Source organism: Takifugu flavidus, chromosome 7 (assembly GCF_003711565.1).
Source record: "Takifugu flavidus isolate HTHZ2018 chromosome 7, ASM371156v2, whole genome shotgun sequence".
In the NCBI taxonomy this organism is placed as follows: domain Eukaryota; kingdom Metazoa; phylum Chordata; class Actinopteri; order Tetraodontiformes; family Tetraodontidae; genus Takifugu; species Takifugu flavidus.
In genome coordinates, this window is record NC_079526.1 from 12,548,111 (window position 1) to 12,575,210 (window position 27,100).

The 27,100-nt window shown below is 47.7% G+C and overlaps 2 protein-coding genes across 3 annotated transcripts in view; one reads left to right on the plus strand and one right to left on the minus strand.

The window, feature by feature from the left end:
- Positions 1-597: 597 nt before the first annotated feature.
- On the minus strand, positions 598-6,492 carry LOC130528377 (tyrosine-protein kinase ZAP-70). Its single transcript, XM_057037660.1, has 12 exons — positions 6,363-6,492; positions 3,848-4,287; positions 3,615-3,775; positions 3,174-3,312; positions 3,007-3,088; positions 2,873-2,895; positions 2,540-2,793; positions 2,240-2,446; positions 1,959-2,151; positions 1,316-1,456; positions 1,103-1,215; positions 598-1,018 (listed from the first exon to the last, which is right to left on the minus strand). Exons 2-12 carry the CDS (start codon positions 4,250-4,252, stop codon positions 937-939), a joined length of 1,800 nt encoding a protein of 599 aa, XP_056893640.1. The 5' UTR covers positions 4,253-4,287; positions 6,363-6,492; the 3' UTR covers positions 598-936.
- Positions 6,493-7,727: 1,235 nt separating this feature from the next.
- adamts10 (ADAM metallopeptidase with thrombospondin type 1 motif, 10) overlaps positions 7,728-27,100 on the plus strand; it is a 31,196-nt gene continuing 11,823 nt past the window's right edge. Inside the window, exons 1-16 of one of the 2 annotated variants that reach the window (XM_057037666.1) lie at positions 7,728-7,875; positions 11,813-12,189; positions 15,806-15,945; positions 16,034-16,243; positions 17,569-17,737; positions 18,107-18,309; positions 19,315-19,398; positions 20,663-20,808; positions 21,360-21,403; positions 22,111-22,216; positions 23,125-23,271; positions 23,475-23,616; positions 24,563-24,670; positions 24,788-24,933; positions 25,866-25,929; positions 26,040-26,142. In XM_057037666.1, the coding sequence (XP_056893646.1) occupies positions 12,087-12,189; positions 15,806-15,945; positions 16,034-16,243; positions 17,569-17,737; positions 18,107-18,309; positions 19,315-19,398; positions 20,663-20,808; positions 21,360-21,403; positions 22,111-22,216; positions 23,125-23,271; positions 23,475-23,616; positions 24,563-24,670; positions 24,788-24,933; positions 25,866-25,929; positions 26,040-26,142 (1,915 nt within the window). In that variant the 5' untranslated portion in view covers positions 7,728-7,875; positions 11,813-12,086. Of the gene's footprint in view, positions 7,876-11,812; positions 12,190-15,805; positions 15,946-16,033; positions 16,244-17,568; positions 17,738-18,106; positions 18,310-19,314; positions 19,399-20,662; positions 20,809-21,359; positions 21,404-22,110; positions 22,217-23,124; positions 23,272-23,474; positions 23,617-24,562; positions 24,671-24,787; positions 24,934-25,865; positions 25,930-26,039; positions 26,143-27,100 lie in introns of those variants that run through there. The other variant, XM_057037667.1, reaches the window with a different exon arrangement.

Below are 27,100 nucleotides of genomic sequence, written 5' to 3' on the forward strand. Positions count from 1 at the left end.
GTGAGAACTTTCAAAATACGATAAAAATAATATCGACGAGGTTACAACTACGCTTATTTTGTGACCGACAAGTTAAAATCCTTTTAGGTGAATTACATTTTTCACAATTATTGACACTTTGCTGTATATCATTATATAAATGCGTCGTTTACGTCGAGTCTTACGCCATTACTTTGAAGATAATGTTAACAGGTTCCGGATTCTACTGCCGCTCGGCCTCAGAAGTACACCCTCTGAAGGCCTGGGTCTAACCTAATTTATTTTATAATACAGTCACACTAATCCACAAAACAACATGTGTGAGTCGCTGCCAGGAAATCCACAGTAAAAATCTATCGCAGAAGTCGGAATAATTCAAGATTTAGGCCTTAAATCCAGGCACAGGGCTGTCACATGATCCGCCACATAATCCGGCTTTAACCTGCTCATTCAGAATACTGACATATTTTTGTCTGATATCTATCTGAGCGGTGATGGTGCCTGAACACGCACAACATTCACATCAACAGGTTTCCAGGTATCTTATCAATTATTTAATCAACCTGTGTAAATCAACATGACAGTGAGCTGCATGAGTGGCTCCACAGTGAGTCTGACGCTCTTTAACAGGATTTATTTACAGGCTCATTTGAAAAATGAAATACAATTCTGTAATCCCTGAATCAACAGTAATGTTGGTCACAGTTACTTTGGCACAGAAACATGCAACAAAAAGTGTCGACATTTGCAGACAATATTTACCAATAACACTCCCCAAAATACTAGTTTGGTCATCACTGTGAATGATAAGCATCAGTTTGACAGCAGCAGAGGAAGCTGGTCAGTTTGTGCTGCTCATAAGAAGCTCTTTGTTTTTGCTGTTTAGTGGTCAGTTGAAAAGCGGCTTTGTGCAGCTTGGGGACAGAATATGCTTTGTTTCAGCGGACGGTCCACCGGTCACTCGGTCTTCTTAGCCATGGAACTGTGGTAGGACCTCATGGACTCCTCGACCTTCTTGAAGTCAGGGCGATCCTCGTGCCTGGTGGAAGAGAGGGGATGTGATCGCACAATTATCCGTCTACACACGCGAACTAACAGGCGCGACGGAAAAGACGTGTCTCACTTGTATGTCCAACACTCCTTCATCACTGTGTACATTCCCTCTGGACATGCCTCTGGACGCTCCATGCGGTTCCCGGCCTCGATGAATTGGTTCACCTCTGGTCCCTTCATTTTCTAGACACATCAGGGTGGAACCAGACTTGTAAATGAGGTTCCTGCTCTGAGGCGTTGAGCAGGGTTACAACCCCTGAATTTGTGTCCGCACACTTGATACCTTGTAGGGTTTGCCTCCATAGGAGAAGGCCTCCCACATGGTGATGCCGAAGCTCCACACGTCACTCTTACTGGAGAACTTGCGGAAGTTAATACATTCTGGAGCGTACCACTTCAGGGGCCATTTCCCTGCAGTGCGAGCCTGCGGGTCACGAAAGCAGATCGGACAGCAGGTTAATGATTCCCGGAGCCTGTGAGCGTTCAGGTTAAGGTGATAAAGATCAGCAACTTCTGCGCTGCTACAATATGGACTTCACAAAATAATGGCCACGTTTGTCAGAAGCCCTGAATCTGTGTTTAGGTGATTTTGAAGCATCCAGTGTTGGTTTTTCTCCCAGTCTGCTCACTAATTACCTCAGGTTCCACCTGTTTCCCTGCTGCCTAACCTGCGTATTCAACACTCTTCCACTCTTCCTGTGACTGGTTGTCTTGTCTCGACACAGTATTTGGGTTCCATTCTGGTCCGACACACGCCTAATTCCTGGTGTTAATGTCTATTGAAACTTGTGTGAAAGTACAAAACTATATGAAATGAACAATTAAAACAGAGCAAACTATCTCAATCACCTCCCACTTGAATAGCCTCATCTATTGACGTGCAGATTTAACCTATTGTTCAGTGTAAACCTGTTTGCTGTTTGTACCTTGTAATAGCTGTCGTCTGCTCCCAGGGCCTTGGAGAGCCCAAAGTCGCTGATCTTGGCAAAACGCTGGTTGACCAGCAGGACGTTACGAGCTGCCAAATCTCTGTGCACAAAGTTCTTCTCCTCCAGATACTTCATTCCCATGGAGACCTGGTGCATGAGCAGGACGATGTTCTCCACGGTCACAGTATCTCTGCAGGGGCAACAAAACCACAGCCGTCAAGTTATAGGTGCAAACTTTACTGTTTGGCGGTATTGTCTGATTTTCTAAATGAACTCACCTATTTGAAGAGAGGAACTTGTTGAGGGGTCCAGCAGAGGCCATTTCCATGACAAGCATCAGGTTCTCAGCGTTGCACAGGCCCAGCATGCGAACGATGTAGCGGTTGCTCAGCTGGTACATGATCTCTGCCTCCCGCATCATCTCCTCCTTCACCAGCCTCTCGTTATCGCTCTTCAGCACTTTGATGGCCACGTCAGTCTGGCCTCTGAAGGGAAGAGTTGAAGCGTCTCAGGGAAACAATCGCACAATCCAGATGTGCAGGTGTTACAGAGTTGCTTGTTTTGTAGCGTTTCCTCACACATCAGTCTTGAGGACGCCTTTCTTGACGCAGCCGAAGTTCCCAGAGCCGAGCTCCAGCTCGTCGATCAGAAGTTGGCTCCTCTGGATGTTGAACTTCCTCACTTCATTGGGGTTGTGGTAGGGGTTGTTGTCTGTGTCGTCATCAGGAGTTATTGTCACAGACGTCTTTGCGGTTGGCTGCTTCGCTGGAGCGCGCGCCTCAGCCCCGAGGCCGCCAGGGGGCGGTGTGTAGCCATTTTGTCGCTGCGGCCGCTGAAATATTTTGCAGCAGATTTCAGACAGAAAAATCTCGCAGACTTTAGTAATTCAGTGGACGAACTGTAATACTCACTGGCTGTGGAAGATTGGGGGGCTCTGCAACGTAATTCATACCAGAAATGCGTTTTAGCCACAAATCTTTAGCCCACGGGCATGAAAATCTGACTTAAAACATTTGCAAACTGTTAAAATAAACAGGAATCGTACTTTCAACAGCTTTGCCGTTCGTGCATGCCTCGCCGAGAACTGTCACCAGGCCATCAGGTTTCATTTTCTGGTACTCGACCAGCTAGAGACCGACACAAAAGTACATATAAATGATAGAACACGACCAGCAGCAGGAGGTATTAATTAGTTAAGTGAAGCTGCAGTACCTGCCAGATTGTGTCAAACTTTGTTCCCTCCGGCATCGAATATTTCCCTGATTTGGCTTGGAGGATTTGATAGTGGTACACTGTTTTCCCGTACATGACAGAGAGAGCAAAAGTACCCGGCTCATCTCGTTCTCTCACTCTGAGAAACCAGATTTACAGAGACTTTGCTTCATCTTCACATTATCATGACAAATTTTGAAATCTTTAGTGTCTTTTTTATCTTCTTAGATCATCATGGGTCATCGTGAGAATGTTGGAGGCAGGGAACCACTCACTAGCTAAGGGTGAACACCTTGACCCATGACCCCTAAAAGCCAAAAGCTTTGTAAAAAACAAAATTCAGGGAAATAAAAATGTTTAAAATGAGTAAACGCTGATGTGCGTAACCCTCCGTGGGTGCGACCATGTCACCCAAGCTTACATAAATCTTGTGCAACTTACAGGAACTTTCCATCCGGTTGGGCTCCAGAGTAAAGCCGCCTCTCGCCCTCCTGGCGGGGGATTTTACCGTGGAACCAAGGCATCTTTTCGTGAGCGGTGATGGCGATCAGTTTCTCCAGCTGGGACGCCTGACTGTCGATGGCCAGCTCCATGGCCTCCCCCTGAGCACCGAGAAATCTGAATTTAAGGAATTCTGGAACGGGTAGAAAAAGCTGGAAGCGGCGGGACCTCACCTCCAGGTTCCAGGTCTGCTTCACGTACTCCCTGACCATCTTCTCCTTCATGGTGTCAAAGGCGCCTGCTCGTATGGGCATATCTGGGGGCCGCAGACAGGGTTTCCTCAGGAGGCACACCAGCCCGTCCGGGTCTTTGCTGTGGAACTCGCAGAGCTCGGCGGGTCCGCAGTGAGGCTTCCCTCCAGCCATGGAGTAAGTCCCATTTAGCTGCTTTTCTATGGAGTAATGGTGAAACTCCAGGTTCCACACAACAGACAGGACGTAGCCGCCCAGGCTGCGGATGCACTGTCGCAACAGGAAGAGTCCGTCGTCCATCCCGGCCAGCTTAAGGTGCTGCTCGGCGTCTGTGCGACTGATGCTGCCGTAGAAGAAGGGCAGATCGGCCGCGGGGTCCGTGGACATGGTGAGAACTGTAGGGAGGAGCTGGGAATGGAGCGCTGGAGGTGAGAGAGGGCAGAGGAAGGACAGTGATCCAGGTGAGATTAACTCGGGATGGAAGCTGTGACTTCTGACCCTCAACGTTCTTTAATCTCAACACAACAACTGGAAAATGTGAAGTTCCAGGTCCGTGTTGGGACTCTCAACTCTGGTGATCTGGGTTCAGCGCCGGCTGCGTGTAGCTGTGACATGTCATGAGAGACACCCACACTGCTGCACAACGTTTGCAGTTTACCAGACTGATGACAGAAGCCACAACAGGAAGCTGCAGTCCGCCCTCACAGACGCCGTTCTCCAGCGACTCGCTCTTCCGTTACACAGGTGCTTCACGCTTCGAGCTCATTCCTCTGGCTTTTACCAAGCAGGTTTTGTGAATTTTTCCCTCATGATGGGGGAAAGATCTCCAACAGAAGGAAAATAACACAAATGCACAGCCCTGCAGGTAGAGATGCACCAGCGCAGGCGCCATTTTTGGAGAAATGAGCGAAAATGAAGATGATTGTACCACGTTTATGACACTTATGATCCCCCTTTGGGGCCTTTTTTACAAAGTCAAATCAAAAGGAAACGCCTCAGCTCCTTTCTTGGGTCGTTGCCCACATCCAAGGTGGACAACTGAGCAGAACCACATGACAGCAGAGACCACCGCGGCCTCGCCACAACAAAGACGCCGCCGGCGTGGACGAAGGCAGCGCACCATCACAACATTCATGTCATGGGAGGCGAGGCGAGACTTGAAAGAAGCCTCTGCTCATCACATTCTAAAGGTCGGGAGGCTGAGGTGCGAAGGGCGAGAACCGTGCACGTGCGCGGTCCCCGACGCACGTTGAACCCTCGCCGACGCCTTCAAAGCTCGAGACTCGGAATGTTTTTATCAAGCGACTCAGGAACACTGATGTTGTTGAGCACCCTGGAAACACCTGACTCAACCGACAGAGGACAAGCACACACACACACACACACACACAAGACGCCCATTTTTTTCCATTAATAACTAAAGAAAAACACGTGGTGGAAAATAATGCCTGCAAAGTGCAAAGTGCTTTATCTAGGAAATTATACTTTATCCCACAATGACTGAAGTTAAATATAGAGGAATCATTTATTCTACATAATTAACTCCTTTGACGTTTACAATTATTTTATCTGGAGTCTTTAATGAAAATGCTTTAGAAGAAAATTCAATGAACTCTGTGAACCTTAGCAGCAGAATTATTGCATGATGTCGGTGGTAAATAATAAATCAACAATTTAGTGATGAAATTGTCTGAATACTTTCCAATAATCCTATAGGTTATCGCCGTCAACAAACTAACGTGGAAAATGTTGAAAAGTGATGAGTTCAGCAGCGAACGTGACGCTGAATGGAAAAAGTGAGTCGACCAAACCGACTGCTTTGTTCCTTTAAAATAAGTCATTTAACAACCAGTAAATCTAAATAAAAACAACAGTAAGATCTGTTGATTACTGTTTGTATAGATATATATATTTAGTTTTTCAAAAGAATCCAAAGTTCTCTACTGATGGAACGTTTGAGCTGTGTTGTGTTAATCAGGACTAAATATAATGTTCGCGCGGCCTGTAAACACTTGAGTTTACGAGAACATTTTGCACATGAAATCCTGGTTCTGTTGTCGTGGACGACCTCGTCTGACTGTGGTCGGAACAATTGTAAAAATAAATCCAGTCGTTTCAACAGCTGTCGCAACAGTTATCCATCCATTTCCAGACTCAATAAAGCAGCTATTTATAATTAGCGGCCATAATTTGTATGGTTTTGTGCCAGTGCGATGATGCCACAGTCTCTTTAGTCTTTAATTGTATTTTACAGCACAGCTGTGGAAACACAACGCGGCTCCTTCTTTAAAACCAGAGAGGAACATGTTAAAACACACTTTCTACCCCAGGGTTGACGAGCAGCTCACCGATTCAAGCGCACGACTGGGAATAAAACATCAATGGGTTTACAATAATTAGATTTCAGACAGTGATTCAATTTACTTGCTTGAATCTGAACCTGTCGGTAACTTTTTTATTTGTAATATTCTCAAATGTAACGAGAAAATCGACTCACCGCCTGTCGTTGCTTCACAGACAAGGATGCATCTGTTAATCTGACAGCAGTATTGTACAGCCCACCGTCACACACACACACACACACACACACACACACACACACACACACAGACATGGATACACGAAAAGAGAGTGAGAGAGAGAAATGTTGTTGACAGTGCTGAAAAGGTGTTGGATGAAATTTTGAAATTTCCTCCTGTCAAAAATAAGTCACATTAGTATTTGGGCCAGCGTAGCACACTTAGCTCAGCCTAGAGGCTGAAAAGCAGCCAGGATGGTTGGCTAAAGCATCAACGAAGCGGTGATTACATTCACGCCGTAACAATGAGTGCGATATACGTGCTTTTTGATTCTGTTTTCGATGCTAGCTTTCTTCCCAAAAGTGAAATCAGTTCATGGTCATGTATTTGTTCGTCTTCAAAGGTCACACCGCAGTCAGCAGCTAATGCTAGCACAGCATTAACAACAGGAAGTCGTTTTTAAAAGTCTATTTTCCCAAGATCACAGGCCAAAACATTAACATTCATGATGGTTTTACTTTTATTGTGGAATGTGCAGCACTGAAGTGATTAAGCTGAAGAACGTTGTGACCTGTGGACCTCTTTCTGTCTGTCTAACCTTTTGTTGCAAGCATGGAGCGATGCGGTTGCAAATGACAAATTTAGGTCACAATTTTGGGTGCCAAGGGGGGTAAGTGTGCCAAAATGTCCATTTTTAGTGTCGGTTTGTGTGCACAAACATATGACAATGTCAGGCAAACAGCATTTCTTGGATTTAAGTGGTTAGCCTTTAAGCTAATAGAAACATAATGTTCTATTCAGGCAGTAATACATTTCTGTCCCTTTAAATTACACGGATTTAGGTACTTTTGCTCTTTGCCAGGCTGTATAGTTTCACATGCAAACTGTCTCTCACTCTCGCTCTCTCTCTCTCTCTCTCACACACACACACACACACACACACACGCACACACACACACACACACCACACACACACACACACACACATACACGCACACAATCTGGCTGCAGCTGCTACCTTTAAGTGCAGACTGAGCAGCCGATCAGTATTTTAAAGTGAAATCAAGTCAGACAAAAACGGATATGAAGAGGTACGTTTGCACCTTCAGAATAAGAGCATCGCGTAACTTTTTAGTGGAAATAAAATTGTAACCAGTGGAAGCTACCGCCGCATGTTGCGTTGGTAGAAATATTTGGAGATAGAAAAAACAGAAAGGCTCAGGACATGTTTCATGACACTTAACAATGCGCAATAAAGATATTATTTTATGCTAAAAGTGAGATCCAATATCGCGCGGACTTTAAAATGCAACGCCCGTTACAGGTGCCCTTATTTTGTAAGTCTTGAGCGGAAGCGATGGATGCGCATTTTGGCGAATTTGACCTGCTCTGTGACCGTCTGGAGGTGGCTGAAGTTGGGGCTCTTCTCCGCTCCGCTGCGGAGGACAGAGGACACACTCAGCGGAAACTTCTGCAGGCGGACACGCAGAGGTAGGTCACCGAGTTCGGACGCATTTTCTGCTCTTTTCACGTAAAAAAAAACAAACTTTCTAAAGCAGCGCAGACATGATGCTGGAAGGAGGCGGTCCTCCGCTGTCTGTGCGCTCGCCTGCACAGACATTTCTACGGACTGAAGATCTACTTTATGTAGTTTTTTTTTTTAGTTTGGGAGTCTGTTTTTGGATTATCTCATCTAAATGACTAATGACAGGACGACCACCGTGTGCGCGCGTGGCAGTGTGTGTGCATGTATGTGTGTGTTTGCAGGCTGATCAGGGTGTGATGTGGCGGAAAGCTCATATCAGGTACATGCGTGGAGGGGGAAGCAGCCCGCAGCTGTTCGCAGAAGCATCACAAGTACATTTAATAATCAAACCAACCGTTTGGTTTCGGACGTGTAAGGATGCATGTGCAGGCTTTTCCACATCTGAATTCCCAACACACCTTAGTTACCATTTCCGTTACTTGTCTATCAACTTTAGAGTCAGTAGAAACAGTCCACTTCATTATAATTTTTTTTTCTTTTACACCAGTAATAAAATTGCTGTATTTAGAATGGTCATCAAATGGAAACCGCTGGCAGCCGTTCCGGCTCTGATTAAATACATTTTCACTGTTCTTGTCTACTTTCCTTCCTTCTACGGGACCGCAGACCCATATTTCTGATGTCTTGCCCAGCTGCAGTCCAAAAGATAAAACCTGGCCGTAAAGAGAAAGCCTTTGGTTGCCATCTGTGCTGGGTTCCACCAGTTTCTGGCTGACTCACTTCATGTCGAGTCAGCTCTCTCTCTCTCTTTCAGCCTCTCACTAAATATTGTTTCAGACTGGAGGGGCATGGTTTCAGAGTGAGGGGAGCACATCCGAGGCCCTCTGGCCTGTTTATGTTCCCACTTTTCATCTGCATGCTGTTTATTTGGGGGAAACAGAGGAAGGAATGCCTGCCGGTCTGGGTCTTTTTAGACTTTAGAGAGGAAGAAACGGCCCCCACGGTTCTTGGAGGTATCGAGTCCAGTCTGAATCAAGTTCTAAATATTTTCTTCGGAGAGAGATTAATAGTGAGCAAAAAAAAAAAAAGAGAGAGAGAGATGGGATGTTATTGTAAAAATGAATTTCAACGTGCACGTTTATATGTGGAAAAAAAAAATGGCGGCGGGGTTGTTGCACATGAGCCTGAAAGCTTGGGGACATTTAGCATCTGTTCAGCCCACTCAGACGTTCAGCCCTGAGCCGGTCATATGGCTCTGGTTAGCGTGCTAGTTTTCAGATAGCTCCACTCTGCCTGGCAACAGTTTGACACAAGGACACCAGTCTTGCTGTATTTCCTCCCCTACAGCAGGAAAACGCTGTGACAAAGTCAGAACGCTTCTGGGTCCGCTGGCTTGATTATATCTCAAATTTGGCGCACCCTTAAATTCCCACCTAATTATCCCGAGCAGGCCAACTTTTCTCTCTTGTTAACAACGACCCCTTTCTTCTCCCCTCCACCTTTTTCTTTTTTTCTTTTTTTCTTCGCAAATTGAGAGCGCGCTGTGTATTGTGTAGTCTGTCTGCAGCCTGCGCCGACTCTCTCCGGGCCGCACGTCACCTTTACTGTATATCTGTTCAATATTCATGGCTAATCCCGGCAAACTGCTGCGCGGAGGCTGCGTATGCGCCCCCTTGGCTCGCCGTCACACATACGTTTTTCATTTCTCTGAAAGTGATACAGCAGCAGAGGGAAAGTTTTGCACAGCAGACCTCAGAAGATGCACAGCGCCATCACCTCCGAGGCTTCTGCTGCATTGGTGCGCAGCCCATAATGCATCGAGCGTCCCCCGGGGAAGGAGTGCAGCCACGCACGTCCTTCCAAAAAACCAGCTACCGACGTGGGTCCTTCACTCTCTCCGCGCCGCTTCTTCAAATAACCGAGAGGAGGAGTTTAGCAGCTATGAAAAGCACTTGATATCAAATTTAATAACCTCCAGAATAAATTGAGAGTGAGCCGGGGGAAGTAATGAAAATGGAGGGGAGTCTGGCATGTGCAGGAAATGACTGGGAGAACGCCCGAGGGAGGGGAAGAGAGAAAGACTTTCAGTTGTTCCACATATAAAGGAATCTGCAACAGTCCAAAGACCCCGTGGTGTTTTTAACAGGCTTCACCTTTTGCTGTGCCTCCTCACATCTGAGGTGATGTGAAAGCTCTTTCAAACCGGTTCCTGGACATTAATGCCCCCCCCCCCCCCAGCTCGCGCTCCGCTGTCTCTGCCTCGTTCCCCCCTGGGCTTTACACTTGTTTTTTCCCCTCCTCTTTTCAGGAGGCGACTCGTTCCCCTTGCTGTCGTCACCAAAAGGTTTCCCATCTGCTTCCGATTACCTTTGGCTGCAGTTGGTTAGCCGCCAGCCATCTGGGCCAGTGTGGCGTCTCCGCTCGCTCTCCCTGCTCCAGACGGCACTGAGGGAGGGATGGAGGGGAGTCGGAGAGGAGAACAGAGAGGGTTCAGATTTAGCTGACACTGCAGTTCAAAGCCAGGAAACTCAAGTCAAGGAGAAGGGCACCCATGAAAATGTGGCTCCCCATCTTGGCTCTGGTCTGTTTTTGTAACGGCGCTATGGGCCCGGGGAGGTCGTTTTCCACTGTTTTTATAAGGTGGACCTGCTCCCCGTTGCTCCAATTGTCGAACAACCAACTGTTATCTCCAGTGCTGTTCTTTTTGCCCTTTTGTGAGATGATGGATGGCTGCGTTTTATCCGTTCGGAAGAACAAAGCTTAACTTTACCTGGAAAAATTGATAAAGCTGTCAGGAAACCGTCCACTCAGCAGTTTGGTCAAGGGGCAAACCTCGTTGCTGTTGTTTCTGGCAGTGGGACAGAGCTTATAAAGGTTTTGCTGCTGGAAAGATTCCTTTTCACTGGTACAGTGAAACATTATGCAGATGATGCTCGGCTGTTCGATAATTAAAAAAAAAAAAAAAGGGAGTTCTGCAGCATATTCTGTGCAGTACAGGCTGCGTAATTCCCAGACGTGGAGCTGCGTTCAGGTCTTCAGTTTATACTTTTAAAGATTAGTTACAAAGCTGACTTGATAAGAGGGAGTCTGGCTTCTATTTGCATGGAGAGTTCGCACATGTTCGTCATCTGTTGTTGTCTTTCCAGTGAACTCTGGGCCGGTTAGAGTTTCTCTTATTTGGCTCGAATCGAGTTGTTGTGCAAAGGCCTTAAGGGATCTGTTTAATGGCCGCTGTTTATGTTTTTATCTCTAAAAAATGCGGCAGGACCAGCGCTGGTTCAAGTCCCAGTATCTGTGGTCACACTCAGAAGGGAACGGGCTTCATGTGAGCACTCATTCCATCTGTCTGCTAACCAGGATGCCAGCCAATTAGAAAGCTGTACAGTCAGGCAACAGGCCAGGAAGGCACTCAGCCATACAACCAACCACCACAGTCAGCCAGCGTAGCAGTGATGGCAACCTGCTGCTCCTCTCAAATTGGCTCATTTTACCCCCAGAGCCTCTGACATAATACCCACTTCAAACCCTATTTGGGCATTAAGTGCAGCTTTTTACAAGATCAATGGCTTCCTTTGTGTTTGAACTCTTTCCGGTGGGCAGGCAGCGTAAGGAGCGGGGCCTCAGGGGCCCCAGGTTGGGACCTGCTCTTGTCTTTGGTCATCAGAGTGAAAGGCAAAGTGTTTGCCCTTCGCTAAATCCAAGATTGATTAGCTGAGGGAACAATGCAGGACTGGGCGGTCTAGAGTATGAGCTGGGTAGATTTGTCTTGTTAGACTGGGAACTGCATGGGTCAATGGGATCTCATGCTCTCTCTGCTAAATCTGTGTTTCACCGTGTCTCTTGTGACTCCCACCTATTCCAGCCTAAATCTGTCCCTCCCCTCCCTTTTTCACTCCCTTTCCTGTCCGTCTTTTCCCTCACTCCTCTGTTTCTCTTCCACAGGAGCACAGAGAGTAAGTCTAACCCAACCTATTCAGACTTTTTGGACATCATCAAGGACCCGTCCAGGATTCGCCGCTCGGTGGCGATCGGAACGCCGTAGCGGCTGCTACGACCGGCACCATCCAGGGATCCACCTGCAGCCATGGCCCAACGCAGCGCTGAGCCGTCCCACCTGTAGGTCACTGGGCATCCGAGAGGGCAGAAGAAATGTTGGGACAGACGGCCGTGGACCAATGCACTGAAGTCTGTTACTATAGCAATCACTGTAGTAACCATGGAAACGCTATGGAGGACTGGTCTGGTCTGCACTGTCATTGCCATCGTGTTTGCCACAGAGGTCGACGGAGATCACAGGGATGAGTTTGTTCAGTCGCAAGGTGAGTGTCTGTAGGTGTCAGGGGTGATCTGACGTTAACCTGACGTGGTTTAATGAGGTAAAACCACACAAACATGTCCATTATGTCCATTTTATGCCGTCCAAACAGGCACCAGCTAGCCCAGTTAGCTCTCTGCTTTCCTCAGTTCCTGGAGGTAAAGCACTGGAGGTAAAGCTCCAGCTCTGAAAATATGGAAGTTCATCCACCTGAGACAAATGCGAGTCCACAAAAAGGACGAAAGCTGAATGAGCATGACCAACTTTAACAAACAATATCCATGTTTACTGAAAAGAAAATCACATTGAGTCTCCAGACCACCGGTTGTTCAGCAAACGCGTCTAAAATGACTTTCTTTGAAGTCTATTTCAAGAAAGGTCGCGTTAAAAATACAGTTACGCTGAAGTCATAGTAAACGATGACCGTCGGTGACGAGTGTTGAACCGGTGATCCGCCCTCGTCTGGAGCTGGTCTCAAATCGGGTTACATAAGACGAGCTGACCTTTCAAACCCCCCCTCAAAGATTCAGCGTGAAAAGAGTCTCTGCATCAGAAATAAAGGGACATTGAACCGCGCCGGCTTGTTTATCAGCCCTCTTCATAAACGGTGGTAAAAATAATCGTTTTTTTCCTGGATTCATACCTTGGGTCCCTGGGAACAACCGTACCCTTTTATTTCAATACAAACAGCAAAAAAATAACCCCCTCTTGTAGAAATCCAGAGTCGGTTCCACCTTATCGGCATGTTTTCTTTAGATCTTACTTATAATTTATGTTTGCGGCGGCGAGACTCGGGTGAAACAAGCCTTGGAAGGGGTTTGGGGCCTGACCCGGTCCGTCTGAACCGCAGAGGAACACTTAAGACCCTCAGGTCTGCGGTGCTGAACCTGAGCTTTGACAAATGACGTAGCTGCGGCCACGTGCCCGCCCCCACATCTCTGACCACACAGGAGCCCCCAACAGCAAAGACATGAAATCCCCGAGTGTCCGCGTCCCTTCACCCAGAACAAGGCTGTGATTGTGTATTTCCTAAACTTAACCTGTGACCCCCCCCCCCCCCCCCCCCCCCCCCCCACCCAGCCATCTGTCTCCAATAACCTGCTTTTTTTTTCTCGCCGCTCCTCCGACTCTGGCATTGCCGGATCCCTTTGGGATTTTATTTTCCGCAGGTCGGGACACTCCAACCTTTGCAGCGCCACTTATTCATCACTTTGGGTGTTGTTTTATTTCCACGGCTCTGCCGCTCTCAACGACCTCACTTCATCCTCTGCACAACATAAGTTGTTTATGAAACCCCCCGTAAAATAAATCAGTAACGCCAGAACTAACTGATGGTCCTCCGGAGCCTTTTGGGACCCGCAACGTCACGTCTGGAACCAAGTCACCGCGTTTAAATCAAGTCACCTGTGCACAACGTCGGCTCTCCGTCCATCTACGCTGTTACTGGTCTGATTTTAGCCACTGTAAATAAATCAGAATGCTGAGTTGGACCGTGTGCTGGGGATCGGGGGGGTCTTTGGAGGCCCGCCGGGGGTCATGAGGAGCGTCCAGAATTATGTCCATCCTATTATAGTGATAACGATTGATACACTCATTTATCAATAATGATAACCAGTACATGTTGAAGTTAGTAATTTATGTGGTGTTGCTCAGTGGAATGCAAGTTCCTAACACACACATTTGTATTTGTATCATTGTGAGGACGCTGGGTGACGTAACGCATTCCCTGGCCCCTTCTGACATTAACCTCAAAACCGATAGCTTCGATAGCTTCGATAGCTTCGATAGCTTCGATAGCCAGCCAGAATGTCCTCGCTCTGCAGGTGTAATATGTCTCATGCACAGGAACACACACCTGGAAAAGACTGATGCTCCAACTGGACCTTCTTCCTCTAGAACGAGACAGAAGAAAACTTGGCTTTGTGTATTTTTTTTAATCATAAATTTCCACTCCCTCCCCGTCTGCCTCGTCTTCGCTCCTTTGAACTTGACTCTCGTCCAGGTGCTGGCTCGCAGGACCACAAATGATAACCCCGTTGAGTCATTTTTACGTAAACATCTTGCAAGACTAAATTAGATTATGGGAAAATTACTCTCCCAGTCATAAAAATGTCTCTCACATTTGCCGACTCTCTCGGTAACCGCCTGCTTAAGCTTGTGTTTATGTTCCGGCTGAAAGGCGCAGCGGGACCTCACCTTGCGAGCGTGACCTCTGCACAGGTTCTGCAGGCACACTTTGTTCATCCTCCGGTATCATCTGAAATTAGGGAACGCGTGTCTGGGACGGAGGGTGGGAACCTTTTCCAACCGGAGTGTTTCCTTCCACGTTTTTCATTTGGCGATAACAGAGAGCAGGGTGATGCCTCGTCGGGCGGGTGGATGTATCACAGGAGCCGCTGCGTGAAAAACAGGGACACTCCCTCACTTTAAATTTAGCCAGGCGTTCACTTTTGCCTCCTTGATTTGATGACTTTGGTTGGAAGGTTATCTGGTTCCTCCATTTATGGAAAATAAAGGACGACACATTAGCGGTGTGTTGTGGTGCATCAGAGCAATATATTCTTTTTTCATGATAAGGCCCAACGTGTGCAAGTAGAAAATAATAAGACCTGAGAGCGAGCCTTGGGGCACTCCATGGGAAGCTCCTGAAGAAGAATCCCTTTTTGATGTGGGAAATAAACCCGCGTTATCGTTCCCAGCCCCAAAATGGCAGGGAACCCACAGGTGACGATGTAGCGCGTCCAATTTTCTCACACTGCACTTGAACTAATTTAGCTTGCTGGTTTTTTATTGGTGGATGTTTTATTCTGCGTGAGGTCTCCTTAATTTCTTGCTTGCGGGTGAGTAATATGTGCGTTTTCCCTTCATTTTCTCACCAGGAGGATTTCCTGCTCTTTATGTTAAACCCTGCTTCATTACTTCCGATGCTGTGTGGGGGCGCTGTGGAAGTGTCCTGGGAAACTGTTTAAAGCTCTTTGAAGATTGAAATTTAGTGTTAAACAACTGTGTGTATGTGTGTGTTTAAGTAATAAACTCTGGTGGTTTTTGTTGCACATCTGTTGAAAGTACTGTTTTATGTTCAGGCAGCAACTACAACTGTACTTAGTCCGTACTGAAGCCAGCTTATGGAGTGATTTTCCCAGTACAGATCTCCCCAAGTCTGTACCAGGGAACTCTGATCTCTGGGTATTTACTCGGTGTGGGAAGGGGCTGCTTCTCCACAAACGGTGGCCAAAGGATTGATGAAAACTGGGCTTATTTTCTGGTGACCTTTCTCCATTAGTTAGCTGACGTTAGCAGTTTGGAGCCATGTGTGTTTAGACAATAAATCTCCAGCAGGCCCTGACACACACTGGGACAGACAGGAAGTATACAGTTTCAACGTAACCATGGCAACATCCCTTTGACCTCATGGGGAGGGTGGGCGGGTGGTCTCGGAGTGGAGGAACCCAGACAGTTTTGTAATTTCTGTCATCTGGGCCATGAAAACCTTCCTTCAAAGGAAGCGGCTGCCAAACTCTCGACTGTTTTTAATTAGGGTCACTTAGATTGGCCTTAATTTTATTTTTATTAGGCAAATCTCTGATTTTGGTGTTTTTTTTTCATTTCCCTCCCTGTAGCTGCTTTTCTGTCCAGTCTTGGCCAGTATGAGATCGCTATCCCAGTGCGAATAGGACCTCACGGTGAGACGCTGGACGCAGAAAAGTCTCAACACCACCAAAGAAGAAGACGCAGCGCAGAAGACAGACTCCCTGACTCTGTACTGAGTTCTTCTCCTTTCATTTCCTCGTCTTGCTGGCCGTCTGCTGGCTGTGACAATTCTCTCCCTCTGGTTTTCGTTCTTGTAGCTCTTCTACCAGCTGTCCACATCACGCAACAACTTCCTGCTCAACCTCACGTTGCAGGGAGGCCTGCTGTCGAGACAGTTCAGGGTGGAATATTGGAAGAGAGGGCGGTTAGCATGGAGCCATCCTTACTCTCCTCACTGCCACTACGTGGGACACCTTCAAGACCAGCCACACTCCAGCAAAGTGGCTCTGAGCAACTGTAATGGCCTGGTAAGCCCGCATGCCGAATAACCTCCAACCTCAGCCTGTGACCTGAAATCCATCAATGCTGGCATGCCTCTTGTTGTCAAGGCAGACCTTTAATGGTAGATTAGCAACAGCAGGACAGAGCCAGAGGTCGAGAAATTACAGAAGAAAAGGGCCTTTATTCACCTGGAAATAGACGCAAACCCGTTTTATGTTACACGTTTGAAGGTTTCCTGGCTGAAGGTCGGCGTCGGTCTCAGTCTTGATTGGATCATTTACTTGTGATGCGTATTCCTGCTTCCTATGCACTCGCTGTGTCCTCACTACTAACCCCGGGCTCCATGATAACAGCTCCGTGCACAGCTGAGGATTACGTCTGTTCACTGAGCGTTAATAAGCTACACATGTAATTACTGTTGGTCAGACCAGCGTGAGCACATTCAGCAGCGAGCGGGCCGTGTCCAGGGGAGCATCACTAACTTTATTATGGGATTAAAAGCACTTTGAAAGCCGCCGCAGCCAGTCGAGGGGAGACGCTCTCTCTGGCCGGGGCCAACACGTCTGAGCGGAATCAAAGGGAGTGTTAGTGTATCGCTTTGTCTCACTCTCCCATTTTTCTCGCTCTCATTCACCCTTTCATGCTCTCGCGTGTGTTTTCCTGTGTTTGTGTGTGTGTATTCTGTGGGGTCTTGATCCTTTTCATGGATGGGTCACCAGTTTGCCAACAGAGGACACTGTGAGGGAAATATTTGAAATAGAAGCATTAATTGTTGCGTGACGTGGTTTTAATTTCATAAGCTAGGCCTCGTCCCCATCACAGGGCAGGGTGAACCCCCCCACCCCACCCCCCTCTCCCGGAATAAAATGGAAATGATCCCTTTTTTCCCTCCTTTTCTCTTATATAGCAGATGATCTCATGCCGACTTGCGTTCTGCCACCGGAGCAGCAGCTTATTTTAGAACGTAAAGCTCGTTCTGCGTACGCAGACATACGAGGAGACGTGGCGAACGCCGCTGCCTGCACACAGAGCGTGCGCTCACGTGCCCCAACTGCGAGAATGTCGCAACGTGCCGTTAAAGGAAGCTCAGAGGTTATTGTGGAGCCTCCCCCTCCCTGGCCGTCGGCTTTCTGACCCATTAGCGCCTCAGCTTTAGCTTATCTCCTGTTTGCCCATTTTCCTGAGTCAATATGAAGTGTGTGACGTGAGGATTGCATTAAAGGAACATTTGGAATGAGCTGTGCTGTTTGGTTTCACACATTAGGCACAGATTCAGACCTTTGATGTAATGTGACTTTAAGTTTCCACAATTCTTGTTTTATTCTGTTCTGTTACTCTTGTCTCTCCGCAGCAGGGGGTGATTGTTGCAGGGGGAGAGGAGTACCTGATTGAACCCCTTGTCTCACCAGATAACCAGACCCGGATGGAGAAGGGGGAGAGAGCTGAGGGGCGCCCCCATGTGGTCTACAAGCGATCTTCGCTTCGCCATCAGTACAAGGGCCAATCGTGCGGGGTAATTGGTGAGCGGAGAGATATTCCGGTCGTTTTAGTGGCTGCGTTATATTCCAGATCTGAGGAGTGAAATATTCACCAGTCAGCAGACGAAGATTGTGGTTGTGTTAATGTTCCCAGTCGTGATTGGGCGTGACTGAGCCCGTGTTGCAGGGCGTTGCTGCCAATGCCAAAGTATGTTCATAAAAACCATACTTCAGCTTGCTCTTTATTCGCGTCGTGTTTGGGCAACTTTCATTTTACAAAGCGACGATGGTCAGTTTGCCAGTTTAGACAAAAATGGAATGTCGAGCGAGTGATTCTCTTTTTAGCATGTAATTGCTTACAGATCTCTTCGAAAGTAATAAGAAGACGTGACTGTGTTCACTTTTGCCCAGATGAGAAGCCCATGAAGAGTGCATCGTGGTGGCAGAGAACCCTGAAGACGCCTCCCCATCATGTCGGCCGAGGCCAGTGGCCCCTGAAGCGCTCAGTCAACCGCGAGCGTTACGTAGAGACCCTCGTGGTGGCCGACAAGATGATGGTGGGCTACCACGGGCGTCGGGACATCGAGCAGTACATCCTGGCTGTCATGAATATTGTAAGTTTCACAGCACAAATCATGTCGACTTGCACGTATGGCTCAGGATTACTGTGCAGAAGGGTTTTCCCCATGTTCAGCCGGGCAGTTGGGGACCCACAGGCTAACATCCTCCATAGATAAAGCTTACATACCTGTCATTGAGGGACTAGAACTCTGGAATCCCTTCCACGAGGGCAGATGCCGTCACAGGGAGATAGCTCCTGTAAGGATTTCCAGGGTCAGTTGCCAAACGTTCCCTGGGAAAATATAAGCAGAGGGGCTCCTTCATTAATACCAGTGGGTTTGGATCAGCTGAGCATCTCAATGTTGGGAATAATTTGATGCTTTTTGTGTTAAAAGCTGCTTCAAGATAAGCACTGCAACATTTGATGTGATGGGTTTTAGAGAAAAATGAAGCCAGGTCAGAGTTAGTCAGCTCACGGCTCATTTATTACCATAAATAATGATTAGAGAAGCATCCGTGGTCCTATTTTTACTTTATGTAGCGAAGGCCACATGTTTGAGTCAGACTCAGGCTGTGTGTCAACATCTGCTTTATTTCTGTCAGTGGGGGATCTGTTCACACACAATTAATCACCCTAAACATATACACATACACGTGTTAGGAATGTATTTAATGAAGGGTTGGTCAGCTGCTTTTGTTACAAAGCAAGTTTGTATCCGGGGTGTTAGGAATCACCGAGCCCGTGTTTCACTTTGAGGAGCAAAGTGGACGAAATTGCAGCAGACAGCAGTAATGACAAGTGTCTGAGCGAAGCTTCGGCGCTGCAGCGGTTTAAACTTTTTACTGCTGTTTGTGTTTCAACCCTGTAATTACGACCTGCACTTGTGCTGCGCTGGCTTCACATTCGCTTCGAGACTTTATTGAGATTAATCTTCCTCAGGTATAAACAAGCTGTCGGGATGGTAATGCGTTGTGGGTGTTTCTAAGCGTGAGAATCGTCTGTGCCGTCCAACGTGGTGTTTTTAAGACTGGCTTTTTCTTGTTTCCCTGGAGGTCAGGTTGCCAAACTGTTCCAGGATTCTAGCCTGGGGAATGCAGTCAACATTGTGGTGACACGGCTCATCCTTCTCATGGAAGACCAGGTAAAAAGCACAAAACTCTCATTATTGCTTCTCCAGTGGGCCGTCACAAAACTCCAGGAGCTTCCAGATTGTGTCAGATTTGTAGCTCCGTCGCTCTCTTACTCCAAGAATCCCCGCAGACTCCACTTGTGGAATCAGGCCTTGGCGGTGAAGAGAAGTATGAAAGCTTGTAAGAACAGGGAAGAGAGTGATGGTCAAGGAAAAGAAAGGTGACTGCTTGGCAGAAATTAGGTTGACATAACCTGAAATAAGCTTTAATTAGCAAATGCTATCATGTTTCCACAGGTTGTTGCCCATATTCAGGTGAAAGGTCCTGTTTTAGATGCAGATGCAGCCTCAGGTCAGAACTTCTGTTGGTAGATTCTTCTACGTCTGTGGAGCGCGGAGGCTAATCCCAGCAGCAGCGGCGGCGGTGGCTCGTTTAGTTCTCACTTGTACTTGCAGTACCAGCTGTCCAGAGAGGTCAGCGGGGTTAATACAGGCGAGTGTATGGAGGACAGAGTCCACATCAGAGCGCCAGGCAGGTCGCCAGCACCTCAAAAGTGCATGAACTGTCGCGTGGGGCAGTTGGCCCCACCATGAAGGATGAATCATGGAGAATTAAAGGGGCATTAAAGTGTGGTTTTGAGGTTTTCCTCCATCGCTTCCTTATTAGAGGACATTTATGATTCATACTGCTCATACTGCCTCAGGATCGGCCTCATCATTTCCCGCTCGGATGTGCTCTGGCAGACTAAGGAAATAAATGTTAGCCGCGGTCGCTATTAGTTTATTAGTATTGTTATTCTTTTTTCCCGCTCCGTCGGCGTTGAGCTCAGAACAGGACTGAGAGGAGTCTCGGCGCACGGGTCTGTTGCCGGTTTCTGAAAACGACAAGCGCTCTCTGGAAAATAAACCCAGGCCAGCAGTGGGCCCAGAAATGAGGGACTGTGGGATGAGACAATTACTAGTTATGTCACCACGTGCATTCCTGGGTTACGAGTTCTCGCCAGCTGTGGCTGGCAGCGTGCTCGCTCCTCTCCTTCTCCCCTCTGCACACTTAAAATACTAGAAAGCACCTTCGCTGCGATGCTGCTTCCACACTGGAATTCCATCACAGTCCCTCCAGCAGTGCTGGCATGTAACGAGGTTCAGTTTACTGGGTTTAGCTGGAGTTTTGCGGCAGTTGCAGGTGACACACTGAAACAGAATTCCAATACAAACTCGGTTTTCTCCTCATTTATGTGTGTCAGTGTTAAAATCCAAATGGGTCTCTCTCTTCCAGCCAACGCTGGAGATCAACCACCATGCCGGGAAGTCTTTAGACAGCTTCTGTAAGTGGCAGAAGACCATCCAGCATCGGAACAGCTACGGCAACGCCATACCAGACAACGGGATCGCCCACCACGACACTGCCGTGCTCATCACCAGGTGAGCGACGCCGAGCGTCCCTGGGCAGGTGGAGCGCCGCTGCAAGAGGGCCCCCCTTCCCCTCCCGAGCCCCTCACGCTGCAGCCGCAACGTAATCGGATTAAACATTGACGCTATTGGCTGAGGAATGTGCAGCAGCCACGATTGGGTCCCGGTCGTCTGAATGAGCAGAGCGGCCACAAATGCGTTGTTGTTCTCCGGGGCAGAGAAAAACACGCACGCCGGCCGAGGCGTACAGTCGGAAAAGAACGACGGCTGTTTTTAGATCTGGGAGTTGAAGTGTCGAGTTTGTGAGAACAATTCAATTATCAGACCGAGGATGGAAGCTGTCCAGACAGACGACACCACGGTGACCGTCCACGATTTCCTGCCATTGTTCTTTTAAGGCTGTATCATTCTGCTATCACCACCGTGAGAGAGGGTGTACGAGGCTCTCCCTCCCCAAAATCTGCTCCCGTCCAGAGTGTTCTGTGCTCCTGTTAGCAAGTATTTTAATCTGATTACAGTACAGGCTGATCCTACTTGGTTCTTGTTTTATTTTTACACTACAGGTACGACATCTGCATCCAAAAAAACAAGCCCTGTGAAACTCTAGGTAACACACACACACACACACACACACACACACACACACAGGCATCTAAATATGTCAGAGCCCTCATTTACATAAACCGTTCCCTCAGTCCTGACCCCGACTATCATGACTGAATGCCAAATGCCGAGGGTGGATCCAAATGTCTGGACTGCGCTGTCTTTGTAAACTCGAGGGCTTTTGCGGACGCGTTCCACAGAAAATCTGTGAGCGCTGAAGCCCGTCCAAACCCACAACTCATGTACTTCAGCGGGGCTCTAAAGCAGATTTTCTGCAGACTTCCAGAAAGTGTGCAGACCAGACAGACCAGATTTAATAACCCACAATTTATTGCAATACAGACGTGGCACACTTTTTCCAAATGCTTTTTGCCAAAACAAGAAAAAAAAAACCCAACAAAAAACTATTTTAAAGATTGACTTTATTGAAACATTGCTTAAATCTTATCATGCAGGAATAACATTTACTCAAATATGAAGAAATTCAGGGTGCGCAATCACAATTGCATTATCCAAACCAAATTAAACATAAAATGACCAATATTAAAATGTTAGTTTTTAGTATCGTTCAGCTGTTTGGGCAACATATGAGGCCTAAAATATTCCATAATTACTTCAAAACCTGAGCAGTTAACACCCTCTTCTCACCCATCAACATGTGTGTGTGTGTGTGTGTGTGTGTGTGTGTGTGTGTGTGTGTGTGTGAGACAGGTCTGGCTCCTGTAGGAGGGATGTGTGAGCCGGAGAGAAGCTGCAGCATCAATGAGGACATCGGCCTGGGGACAGCGTTCACTATCGCCCATGAGATAGGGCACACGTGAGTGAACACGTGCACACAGACACACACACGCGCACGCACACACACACAAAGGCAGAATCTGCGTGATGTCACCTGTTCTTGCGTTCTGTGCTCAGATTTCTGGGCAACAGCAGCATCTTCCCTGAACAGCACCTACAACAGCCACAGGTGACACACAGAGGTCACGCGTGTGGAAGCAGGTTAAACCTGCTAAGGTGACGCACATGTTCAAACCTCCGCCCTTATCAGGTGCGCCCATCTCCCGAAACACCGAACGTCACTGTATGATTCCAGGATCTATGTAGCTGATCGCTTTGATCTGTCTAAGTCCCTGTGCTCCCTCTGCTTTAATCTGGTACCCTTCAACACCCTTTGTGTTGGGTTATTTCAGGCTCCGACAGATGGCGGATGCTTCAGGCGCTTGCTGGCTATAGATAAACACAGGTAGCTTTCGAGGATTCAGACCAAAGCGTGCTTGTCGGCAGGATTTTGTCCGTACGTTTGTCTGCATGCGCTTCTTTTAAACCCTCACAAAGTATGGTGAGACCCCTGAGCTGCGTGAACACAGGCGTGTTTGTGGTGGACGACACCCACAGGAAAGCAAAGCAAGAAGGCCGCCATCGCTGAATTGGTCTCGCTTTGATAACACCTATGTGTCAAGTTCAGTTCGCTTTTACTTATGGAGCATCAGTTACTGTCAACATCCCCTCCAGATGTTTCTCAGAAACCCACAGCCTGAACCGCGGCCTGAACCGGCGGTTTCATGCAGCGAAAACTGCCTTTTAACAGGAAGAAACCTTGGGCGGGACCATCTGATGGTGGTGGTGGGGGGGGTGGACACCAGGGTTTAATGTCAGTCAACACGTCTGTGCTTTCGATCTCCTCCACAACTTAAAGTGGTGTCACCGTATCATCACGGGATTCAGGTTTGGAATGAACCATGACGGCATGGGGAACGCCTGTGGGCCTCACAGCCAGGAGACCGCCAAGCTGATGGCCGACCACATCACCATGAAGACAAACCCGTTCATCTGGTCTGCCTGTAGCCGGGATTACATCACCAGCTTCCTGGAGTGAGTCAGACTATCAGATATCTGCACACCACAAATAATTTGGTAATGAGAGGTTGGAGAAAGAGGGGAAAAAAATCGGAATGTCCGAGGAATATCCTTCAAAGGAGCAGCAGGAAAACCCATTAGCCTTATTATTCCCAGAAGCCTTCATTGCCAGGTAATGTGTGTTTCCTCTTTTCCTCCCTTGTTCGAATGTGCTTTAGCTCAGGTATGGGCTCCTGCCTGAATAACATCCCACCCAAGCAGGAGTTCGTGTATCCAACCACGGCGCCGGGTCAGGCCTACGACGCCGACGAGCAGTGCCGCTTCCAGTACGGCGTCAGATCCCGACAGTGCAAATATGCGGTGAGCGCTGCGCTTTACTCTTCAATAATGAGTAAAATTCTGCTGACTGAATAAAGCCCACGGTGCGTTCTTGGTGACCGAGACCTTTTTACTGCATCACTCAACCCATATTAACCCAATAATTAAGGTAATTATGAAAGCAGACGGATATTTATCATGAAAACATGCCGACAGGGTGAAATCAAAGGAGCGTGTTCCGGCGAACGCTTGAATTTCATTTATATCCAGCTCAACTTGGTGAACTTTATTTGTAAATAGGAGCAGATGGAATCGCTGTGTTAAATCTTTTATTACATCTCAGAGGATTTGCCAGCTGTTGGACCGTGAAGCGCACATCGCCGAGCCCGTTTTAGGCACAAGAAACATCTTTGATTTTTAGTGCTTCCACGCTTTTATTTGCCTGAAAACAATCAGCTCGATAGAAATAAGAATCCCCACCACGCCTGGAGCGGCTCCAGGGTCTCTCCTCAGGTTTCTCCTGCAGCGCTTCTCATTTAATAACAGACAGAATATGTTTGCCTCCACCTGTTTGTGCTCATCTGGAACCTGCTGCCTCACCGCTAATCTGACCAGATAAAGTCGGTCCAGGCACCTGTAACAGAAGTTTCCGCGGCGCTCTCCCGGACAGCTGAAAACATCTCTCAGCTTTAGCTTCGCTGAGCTGCGTCCACATTTATTGCGTGGTCAGCCTTTCTGGAGCCATCTTTAGCCCAAATGGGAATCTGGAAGCTCTGACTGCTTTATAGACAGTATTATTGATCCGGAGTGGGCAGAGGAAATCCATGAAATATAACCCTCATGTGTTACATGGAAGCTGAACAAGAGTGTGTCGACTACTGGCTCGAGATTTATGTACAGTAGCTTTATGGGGGGAGCAAGTGGCATTACCTCCCTTTCTTTCATGGTCTCTCTCTGTCTCTCTTGATCCCCCCCCCCCCCCCAACAGGAAGTCTGCAGTGAACTTTGGTGCATGAGCAAGAGCAACCGTTGCATCACCAGCAGCATTCCTGCAGCAGAGGGAACCATCTGTCAGACCAACACTATAGAGAAAGGGGTAAATGTCTCGAACTTCCTCCTCCATTTAACCTGTTTGATAACAGTCTGCACCCCCCCCCCATTTTTTTTAATGCCGATGTGAGTTTTGTTTCATCCGCGTGTGGCTGTGCTGCAGTGGTGCTACAAGCGGATGTGCGTGGCTTATGGAACTCGTCCAGAGGGTGTGGACGGGGGCTGGGGTCTGTGGTCTACCTGGGGGGAATGCAGCCGGACCTGCGGGGGTGGCGTCTCTTCTTCTATCAGACACTGTGACAGCCCCAGGTACTGGCTATTAATAACATATCTATGAACTTTCCTTGGTCAGCCAGTATTGAGCAGAACCACATGATTTCTCCAGGCCAGTCAGCAAAGTTCTGGCTTGGTGTGGGCGGCGGGCCTGGTCATTTTTTCCTAGAAGAAACAAATGCTAATACAAGCAAGGTGCCGTCACTCCACTGACAGTTCAGAAGACTTAAACCTGGTCCGAAATGATTAGCAGCTAAAATTCAGATGATTTAAAGCGTATTGGAAGCGATCCGTCAGTATTCTGGCTAGCATGTATCCACAGCCACCAACCTGCTGTGTATTTTACATGGAGACAGAATCCTGAAGCCAGATCTTAATCAGCATAAATCTCTTTTCAGAGGCACACCTCGCATGGAGCCATCACGTCGGCTTCATATGTTGTTTTCTGACTGTAACTAAGAATGCACGAAAAGTGGCCGCACAAATGAGTTCTTTATTCGCGGGGCCTATTTTATGAGCCGCCCCGCCACTGTTTTCATCGTGTTTCAAATGATTCATGTAGGCTGAATCATCACCAAATGACTAGCAGACCTGCCTTTAAGATCACACTCACCAGATCTCTCGTCTGCTTCGGATTAAACGCTAAATGAAATGACCCAAATTAGATGCCCGCGCTGACGTTTGCTTCATTCTTTTCCACGATATCTTATTTGCTCTGACTTGAGTTTGACAGTTGCCGCCTCCCGCCTCGCACACTCGGTTTTGACCCAATTCGCATATGGAGGTGTTGTGGTGAGGGGCTGTGATAAAGTAATAAACTCCGCCGACGGCGAGATTGAAAACACGCCGATGGAGGCAGGCGATGCGGACGTCAGGAGCCAGCGTGGTGTGCTGATGTGAGGTTAGGGCTTGTTAAATCACCCTCAGATGTGACTGACTGGCCCGATCCTCCGTGTGTTTGGTTGTAGGCCAACCATCGGTGGAAAATATTGTCTTGGGGAGAGGAAGCGCTTCAGGTCCTGCAATATCGATGTAAGTATCTCTGATCTGCTGTGTCGTGGCCGTGGTTACCGAACTGTAACCAACCATGAGTGCTGTTGCCTTTCATATTTGTGTGTGTGTGTGTGTGTGTGTGTGTGAAGGACTGTCCTGCTGGCTCTCGAGATTTCCGTGAGATTCAGTGCTCCGATTTTGATGGCGTTCCTTTCCGGGGAAAATTTTACACCTGGAAGCCGTACAGAGGAGGTGAGGAGTGAACCATCCCGCCTGTGTGTGCGTGTGTGTGTGTGTGTGTGTGTGTGTGCGTGTATCCGAGGGAGTTTGCACAGTGGTGATCTCTTCAACAGATGGCCTCTGGTCATTGATTAAGAATAAATACACTGAACTCAAGTGATTTCATTTTTATTTTGATAAATGATCAATTAAGCTGGGGAATATGAAGAGGAAGAACCTGAACGCCGATCTTTCATCATCAGCCGAAACACAAGAAGCATCTTAAAAACGCCTTAAATTGAAGTAGCCGCTCGTCAGTGCCTCGGCTTTTAGGCAGATAAAAAGATAATCAGACTTTTTAGCAAAATGAACATTTTAGGAAGTCCTGAGACACCAAACTGATGTGAAATGACATGATTTCAACTTCTTTTCTTGACTGTATGGCCGCTATGCCGAGAGGCTGTAAATAATTTTCTTTAGTGTGAGTGTGTGCATGTGTGTGTGTGTGGATGTGTGTGTGTGTGTGTGTGTGTGTGTGGACATGTGTGTGTGTATGAGCAGAGAGACAACAGGCAGGAGAAATTGAACCAAAGCTCAGACTCCCTCCTGTCTGGCCTGCAGATGCTGGCTGCAGCAGAGCTGTGCGATTGCATCCCATAATACATTGCGAGAATTCCTCGCTCTTGATGAGCACTACATTGGATGTGAAAGATAAATAGCTTCAACAACATAACTGGCTTTAATCTACCTCTCCAAAGACATAATGGCTTACAGAGCCAAATCCGACTTCAGGCAACAAGTGCTCCTTTCATCGAGTCAGCTGATTTTACAATGGAAATCCCTCACAGCTGTTAAAATAGGAGCCGTGTCATAAACTTTGCCCCGTCTGATGCCAGATCACACCACCCAGCCTCTTCCCTGTCCGCTGTAGCCCCTGTATTCTTGTCTGGCTTCTAACTCAGCGGCTGGGCGTCATTAAGCCACAGCTGAA

What these genes read in the sequence shown, in the direction of transcription:
- LOC130528377 (XM_057037660.1), bottom strand. Translation starts at nt 4,252, where the DNA reads ATGTCCACGGACCCCGCGGCCGATCTGCCCTTCTTCTACGGCAGCATC. An exon ending in CAACCGGATGGAAAGTTCCT is followed by an intron (nt 3,313 to 3,614) that starts GTAAGTTGCACA and finishes CTGGTTTCTCAG; the next exon opens with AGTGAGAGAACGAGATGAGC. An exon ending in CAGACGACAGCTATTACAAG is followed by an intron (nt 1,457 to 1,958) that starts GTACAAACAGCA and finishes CGTGACCCGCAG; the next exon opens with GCTCGCACTGCAGGGAAATG.